This window comes from Sinocyclocheilus anshuiensis, unplaced genomic scaffold (assembly GCF_001515605.1).
Source record: "Sinocyclocheilus anshuiensis isolate Anshui unplaced genomic scaffold, SAMN03320099.WGS_v1.1 scaffold225, whole genome shotgun sequence".
Classification (NCBI taxonomy): Eukaryota; Metazoa; Chordata; class Actinopteri; order Cypriniformes; family Cyprinidae; genus Sinocyclocheilus; species Sinocyclocheilus anshuiensis.
Window position 1 is genome coordinate 464281 of NW_015539845.1, and position 8439 is coordinate 472719.

Sequence of the window (8439 nt, forward strand, 5' to 3'; positions counted from 1 at the left end):
TGAATGAATTCGTACAATCCCATTCCTATATTTTCACACAATCTGTTTACGTCCCACTGATGGTTAGGTTTGGGGACAGAGCTTCATGCGTACTTTGTTTTCTAAAAATCGTACGTTTTTGTACAAATCACATCGTACGAATTCGCACAAATTGCCAACTTGTAAAATAGCTAAGTTTCCTCATGAGATCGGTGGGTTTTTCCTCCCTTTTTTAAGCTCTTCAGACCCATACCCCAAATAAATAAGCAGTGTCTGCTTTACTTCAAGATCTTGAAGCACAAGACACCAACGTGGAACTAAGCTAAACTGTGGAATATGTGCACCCTACTCCACACATGGAGGTGGAGGGGTTATGGATATCTTTAAGTGGTTTGTGCTTAAAGTGTGACCCCAAAAACATACTGAGAGCCTGGAAAGCAGGGTCTTCTAATCTTAAACATCCTTAATAAAGTATTGTCAGTCAGTAGTATTATTGTGGTTACTGTTAAGTACATTTATGCAGCCTTTTTTTACATTAAATAGTCTGTGAAAACACACGTTTTATACCCAGGGTCCAAAAATAACACCTGCCATGTGCCAAACTGAATTAAAATGGGAATTTGGTGAGTAAGTAAATGGATTTACTGGCCATTTGGGTCACTGCAACATAATGGCAAGAAACCACTAAAATGAGTGTAAAAATGGTTTATGAGAGGTAGCGTTTCACATAAGGGTGAGTAAATATGGACGCAAATGTGACACAAAAAGGTACCTAAAAATTCAATGTCTAGTCATTTTTTCTATATGTGATTTCATCATTCTGATTTCGTAAGAGGGCAACGCTAGTGTTTCTTGAACGTGACCTCCAATTTGCAAAGAAATGAACAAAAAAATTACAATCAGAATATACGTTCCCTTTCCGGTCACAACTTTGCCATCTTTTCTTTGGGTCACATTTACCTAACATATGTATTGGTAAACACATTTCTAACATTTCTTTACGACACAGCCTTGAATTTGCTTTTGAGTAAGGTGTTTGAATCAGACTCAGTCAGTTAATCTTTCAGCGATGTTACCGAGTTTGACTCCCTCACTGCATCATGAATCATTTTTGGTAATGTTTGATTAGTATCAAAAAATATTGAAAAGTACTTAACAAGCATCTTTATCGAGCGACTTGATATGTTTATCAATTAATTTGGCTTATAATTGTGCCATTTTATGAGCTGTTAAATTCCATTTTGTCTTCAATTTACCCACTATTGGGCTGTATGGCAACAAGCTAATTTTGGACCTAGTATGCAAAACTGTACTAACCCTAATGTACATCAGTGTCGTTTAAGAAAATGAAATTATTAGGTTTCATCCAGGGCCAAGCACCAGTTTGGTCTAAGCCTACATAATATTACATTTAAAGATATGAGCCACTTTTGTTTTGTTCAGTTACATGCCTTGGTAATGATCTCTGCTGACATGTCTACAGCAATCTCAGCCTCATGCAAAATACTATAGTAACAAAGTCTCATTGCATTCCACATACAGAGCACCCTGTGTGAGGGAAGGTGGGGTTGACCAGGAGAAAATGGCTTTCCTCTGAAACAGTACTACAGTACTTTGAGGTATTGAGGAGTCCTTTACCCATCTCCAAGAGGCACCCAACTTACCTGTTTCCTCTTAGTGCAGCCAACCACGCTGGCCAAATGTCGAGCCAAGGCTGAGCGGCAGGCAGCAGAGGCTGAATGAACGGAGAATGGTGTCTGAAGTCCTGTTAGAGTTCTTAAGTGCACAAGCACAACTTGGCTTTGCCGAACATTATTTTCCCGTGTGATCTACATGGCCTCTCAGCATCATGTCAACAGAGGAGTTCAGCTAATGTGTTTGTGATAATTTCCTCAATGATTTCTACCTCGGTTTATCTGCTGAATCTACGGTTTTCAGTGTCGTTGTTTATATGGATCTCGCCAGCTGAAATGAGACACTGCTTTCTTGTGTCCTCATGTGAAAAACTTGCAGTTTGTTGAGTCAATGAAACAGTTAGCTGTGCACTTGAGATGTCCATAAGATCTGTGGACAGAAAGACATGCATGTTATTTGGACAAATTTAACCAAATTTAGTTAAGGATCAAGGGGTGGTACTTTATATATTTTTTATTTTTTTAATCAAATCAAAACTCTTTTACAATATTATTTTAATATAACATTGTGCTGGCTAGAGTATAATAGTCAATAAATAATAAATAATAATACATTTTTTCCCCTTTTTTGTCTGTCAAAGTCTTTGGGACAAGAAAACGGCTCATTTTCCTTAAAGGGGTCATATGATGCGATTTCAAGTTTTCGTTTCTCTTTGGAGTGTTACAAGCTCTTGGTGCATAAAGAAGATCTGTAAAGTTGCAAAGACTAAAGTCTCAAATCCAAAGAGATATTCTTTATAAAAGTTAAGAGTCAACCACGCCTACCTAAAACGGCTCGTTCTAACACGCCCCCGCATATCTACGTCACTATGTGGAAATATTAGCATAATGCCGCCCAAATGTGCACGCAAAGAAAGAAGGCGTGGTTTCAGGAACAGCAGTCGTGTTGATGCAGCCATGTCAGGGAGACGCAGTGTTTCAGTGCGAAAGCAAAAGCACTTTATTTGGCCTTCCGGAAGTAGATGCAATTAGGAATCATTGGTTAAGATTTATTTACAACAGAACAGCACAACCCAGATGTTTGAATTTGTGCAACGCATTTTATGGACGACAGTTTTTTTTAACCTAGAAGAGTACAAAGCTGGCTGTGCACAAAGGCTATTTCTAAAAAAAATTAAAAAAAGTGTCAATTCGGACTTTGCTATGACATGTAAACGACGCGTTTGAGAGAGGCGGGGCATAGAGGACCTACAATAATGTACAGTATTTGAAAAATAATGTGTTTTTTGAACATTAAAGCATGTCAACATATTCTGTTACACCAAATACACAAAATAATGATCTTTAAAATAGCATCATATGACCCCTTTAAGGGGGATTTTAGCTTTGCCCTATCCTTTTTAAATAGGCTTGAACAGTCTTACCCAGGCAAAAAAGATCTGCATGTGTGAAATCCAAAATCCTTTCTGTCACACTCCTCTGCCTCTTCATAGCGATATCCATCTCCACAATATGCAAGTTTGCACTCTAAGAAAAAGAAAAAGGGAAAATCAAAAAAATCTGTGAAATTTACAGTAAAAAGCTGGCAGCTGTATGGTAGCAACATTTTAAGTTTTACAGACTGAACTCAAATTAGAAAACATATTTCATTAACTGAAATAATGTTAATATACCACATTACTAAAATCAGTTTATCACAAGTAGATGTTTCAGAAATTGTGGCAAATACTACTATATAAAAGCTGCATTGTCTCATTGTCAAAACATAATCATGGTAACGCACATGACACTAAAATAATGTAATAAACATTAAAGGTGCAATATGTAAGATTTTTTGATTCAAATATCCAAAAACCACTAGAACAGTGTTATATAATTTGCTGACTTGTGTACTTACATTATCCCAAATGTTTTGAAGAATGTTTAAATCCAGAGAAATAAGCAATTTTAACTAGTGACACGGACCGTGTCTATAGTGTCATTGTGTCACCTGCCAATGACATCATACACCCTCGATTTCCGGTTTTGTTTTGTAGAAAACATGGAAACACCAAAGACGCTTTAATCGTTTTATTAGACAGGTGACGACCGCACAGAGTAGCATTATAACAGAACTTTCAAACGTATCTAGTATGATAAAACAGCGCTGCTTTACCCCACATACGCACGACCTTAGCAATTGCTTCAGCGGCCTCGTTTCGCTTCGACGGCTTTCCACCTCACTCTGCTTCATACTACGATGTTAATACATCTTTAATACAGGTGCATCTCAATAAATTAGAATGTCGTGGAAAAAACTCAAATTGTGAAACTCGTGTATTAAATAAATTCAATGCACACAGACTTAATTTAAGTCTTTGGTTCTTTTACTTGTGATGATTTTGGCTCACATTTAACAAAAACCCACCAATATTCCACACTCAGTCACGGCATCATCAAACTACGCCTTTGTTCTTTGTTTGTTTTGAATGCGCACCCTCTAGCGGTGAAAACTTACATATTGTACCTTTAATTAAACAACTTAAGATACAACATAAAACTCTAAAGTACATAAGTGAAAAGAAAAAACTAAGAATAAACAGTTTCCTATCGAACGGTCTATCCTGTTGTGTGGAACGCATATGGAGGAAACTCCTGCTTACTCTGATACTGAAGCCTGATTTGTTCACGTTCATGTAACTGCACAAACAAATGGCACACATGACAGGCAGACCCAGACTCATTTAAAGACATACACACATTAAAACAGATAAGAGGAATAAAAATGGCTAAGACATGATGTAAATCATAAAACTCATATATTTATAAAACTATCATAATACATATTGAGTGGATTAAAACATGTCCTGGTCCAAGTCCTGATGCCTTTAAGGAGCTGTGCACAGTGACCATGGCCAATTTGGTGGTGCTGGAGCGCCACCTTTGGCTGAATTTAACAGAGATCAAGGACGATGACAGAGTCACATTCCTTGACTCCCCAGTCTCTCCAAAGGGACTGTTCTGCTTTGACGTGGATGGATTTGCCAAACATTTTAAGGCAGCGCAGAAGTCATCACAGGCCATGTGTCACTTACTGCCCAAGCGATCCAGTTCAGCGTCTGCTTCAAGCCTCCAGAAGGCTCCATCTATGCAGCAGCCTGCTAAATCCGCACCCTCAGTGACCCAGCCTCAATTCAAACCTGAGCCTGGGCTTACACAGTACTTTCAGGTGGTGAAACACTACCTGTTTCCCAAGCACCAAGGACCCCACCCATGAGTGACGCTGGATCCTGAGCCTCAAAAGCTATCCTGATCAGTATGCAGAGAGGAAGAGGAGAGGGCCTAGTCTCGCCGAAGCCGGACTTCCTTCAAAGAAAGCTTTGGATCTTCTCTCTATTCCCCCGCCTAGAGGGCGATGGAAGATCTGTTCAAATTGGACCCACCCTTCAGTGCGTGCCCAACAAAATTACCGCTGTGATAGCGGACCCACATACTCAAAAGAGCATTTCTCCTCTTCTCATTACCACAAATGTCCATTCCCCACCCCCGTGCGGCGACCTGTCAATCAAGAAACTCGGACCGCTTGCCACCCGGCTCCAGGCTTGGTAAGCCATCCCGGATGTGTCAAGCTGGGTTATAAAAACCATAGAACGAGGTTACTCGCTCCAGTTCGCCCGCAGGCCACCTCGCTTCAGAGGTATTTTTCAAACTTCGGTACAGGACAACAATGCTCACGTTCTCCAGTCCGAAGTGCAAACTTTGCTTGCAAAAGGACCTGTGGAGATGGTTCCTCCATCGAACAGCGAGTCAGGCTTTTACAGCCGCTACTTCATTGTTCCCAAGAGAGATGGCGGGCTCAGGCTCATTCTTGATCTCAGGCATCTGAACCGCACACTTTTGAAACAACCGTTCAAAATGCTGACTTTGAAACAGATCCTCGCGGAAAACTGGTTTTTATCAGTGGATTTGAAAGGAGTTACTTTCACATCCAGATAGCCCCTCATCATAGACCATTCTTGAGATTTGTATTCGAGTGGTGGCTTATCAATATAAAGTCCTACAATTTGGACTGTCTCTGGCTCCACGCATGTTTACGAAGTGCATGGACGCAGCTCTTTCCCCTCTGAGACAGATGGGAATCCGCATTATGAATTACCTCAACTATTGGCTTGTGCTAACTAGATCGGAGAAAGAACTTATTGCTCACAGGTCACTGTTACTCAGGCATCTGGAGCGGCTTGGGCTAAAAATCAATTTAGCCAAGAGCTCTCTGTCTCCCAGTCAGCAAGTTGTCTTCCTGGGGACAGTTATCAATTCAGCCCAGATGCAGACATGGATTATGCTGGAACTTTCCCTGACGATTCAGTGGCTAGCAGCGTCATTCAAACTCACTTCATGTCTCCTCAGAGATTTCCAGAGTATTTTTCGGCCTCATGTCGGCTGCCTCCTCTGTGATTCCTCTGGACCTGCTTCATACTGGCTCAAAGCCCATGTACCATCCCACGCTTGGCACCTGGGATGTTTTCATCTCAAGGTAACCCACCGCTGCATCAGAGCTGTGGCCCATTGGAAAACTTCTCGCCTGTTTCAGTCATGCATCCCGTTGGGACTGACCTACAGAAGGAAGGTGGTCATGACAGATGCCTCCAACTCGGGTCGAGGAGCACTGTACAGCTCCTAGTCAAACCTGGAGCAACACTTACACATCAACTGCCTCAAAATGATGGCAATTTTTCTGGCCCTGAAAGCCTTCCTACCGGCCAGGCAGACTGAACCAAGGAGCAGACATGCTGTCCAGGGGCAATGTAGCGCCAGGAGAATGGAGACTACATCCCCAAATGGTTCAAATGATCTGGTCTGTCTTCGGGGAGGCAGAGGTAGACCTCTTCACATCAGAAGACAACGTTCACTGCCCAATTAATTTTTTGAAGCAGTGAGATGCCGTGGCCCACGAATGGCCCAGCACTCGCTTGTATGCCTTCCCCCCAGTTGCCCTGCTTCCTCAGGTCATCATACGGGTCAGGGAAGTCAGATGCTCGGTCCTCCTGGTGGCCCCGCTCTGGAGGAATCAGATGTGGTTCCCCGAGTTTATTCAGCTGCTATCGGTAGCCCCTTGGCCGATACCATTGAGAAGAGACCTCCTTTCACAAGCGAGAGGCAGTGGCTGGCCCATCAGTTAGCAAAAACAACCTTGTTGTTAAGTTTCTGAGGGGAGCTCGGAGACCGAATTCACCTTGTCCTCATACTGTGCCGACCTGGGACTTATCTGTAGTCCTTTGAGCCGCTCCAGGCAGCCGATTTGTGGCACCTGTCGCTCAAGACTGCCCTCCTTTTGGCATTAGTGTTGGTCAAGCGAGTATGTGACCTAACGACTGTAAAGTCATCCTCAAACCAAGACACGGCTATGTGCCTAAGGTGCTCTCAACCCCGTTCAGAGCATAGGTCATTACCCTTCTCGTGCTATAAGGCTGCACGTAAGTCGATGGCTGTCACTGACAGTTGAAAGATTCTGATGAATGGTGCTCTGAGCCGACTTATATAGTGGTTGGCTCCTCCCCTTTTGGCGGGCTGAAGCGCCATATGTTCGTGCAGTTACACGAACGTGAACAAATCAGGCTTCAGTATCAAAGTAAACAGGAGTTTCCTCCATATGCGTTCAATGCAACACTCATTCCCTTATCTCAGGGAACCGAGGTTACTTTAGTAAACGGAGCGTTATTTCAATTACATGAAACGTCCCATTAGATTTTTAGTTTCTCACAGTATAGAATAAGGGAACTTACTGTTAACCAGTTAACAGGTTTTCACTGTTAAAATTACAATGTGTATACCGATACAAGAGGCCTGAAACCAGCACAACTATGTAAGAAATAGAATGCCTGGGACAAGAGCCAGCTCTATAGTTTAGCGGTCATTTTACAAAAACATTTTACTGCAGAATGCAGTGATCGACCAGTCAGAATGGAGTATTCTAGATAGCCGTGTAATGAATTATGAGAGCATATGTTGGGGTGACTCCTGACTGAAGGTGTTATTCTTGGATTCATTTGCTAGACAGGACCATATTATTCCCCATTTCAGAACGCACTCTCACATTAAACCGCATTAATTTACAGCATGTTGTTGGGAATAAGCTGTCAGCTGGAGCGCCGACGTTTCAACCTGATACTTACTGACACAGCCATCTGTGACCACCTTATTTCCGTCATCACACTCCTCTCCGTTCTCAACTTGCACGATGCTGTCTCCACAGAAACCCTCCTGGTCAGGATCACGCTCCATCGACTGGAACGGTATTAACTGCAATCAAAGAGTCTTTTACAGACCGTAGAAACTAAATTCACTATATGTGTAAAACTATAAAGAAATAAGATGTCTGTCAAAAACAGTCTGTAATGACTGTAATTGGGTGGTTGACATGAAATTCTTTTGGGAAGTTGACCTGTTAACATGCTACAATTAATATTTTATTTTATTTTTTGCTAATGCATTTATAATTACTATATATACCATTTTATGATGCCATTTGACAAGCTACATGGAATATTTGCAATTTAAAAAAATTCATTTGTCACATAACTGGGCTATTACAATTATGAAATTAAAAACTACAGGTGAATAGGGTAAAATGTATTATTATTATTATTATTAATTTTATATTTTATAATATTATTAAAACTATTATTAACTATTAGATATCACTATACTATCTCCCTTTGATTAATCACAGTACATTAAGGCAGTTGTTTTGTATTACAAATTTTCTGAAATGTTATGTTTAAAGGGGTCATATGATGTTGCTAAAAAGAACATTATTTTGTGTATTTGGTGTAATTAAATGTGTTTA

General features: G+C 41.0%; 1 protein-coding gene across 1 annotated transcript in view; it reads right to left on the bottom strand.

The window, feature by feature from the left end:
- Nucleotides 1-1279: 1279 nt before the first annotated feature.
- Nucleotides 1280-8439, bottom strand: part of colq (collagen-like tail subunit (single strand of homotrimer) of asymmetric acetylcholinesterase) — a 21623-nt gene continuing 14463 nt past the window's right edge. The window contains exons 15-17 of the mRNA XM_016480846.1: nucleotides 7766-7892; nucleotides 3038-3140; nucleotides 1280-2043 (exon numbers count right to left, since the gene is read on the bottom strand). Of these exons, the coding sequence (XP_016336332.1) occupies nucleotides 1974-2043; nucleotides 3038-3140; nucleotides 7766-7892 (300 nt within the window). The 3' untranslated portion in view covers nucleotides 1280-1973. The remainder of the gene's footprint in view (nucleotides 2044-3037; nucleotides 3141-7765; nucleotides 7893-8439) is intronic.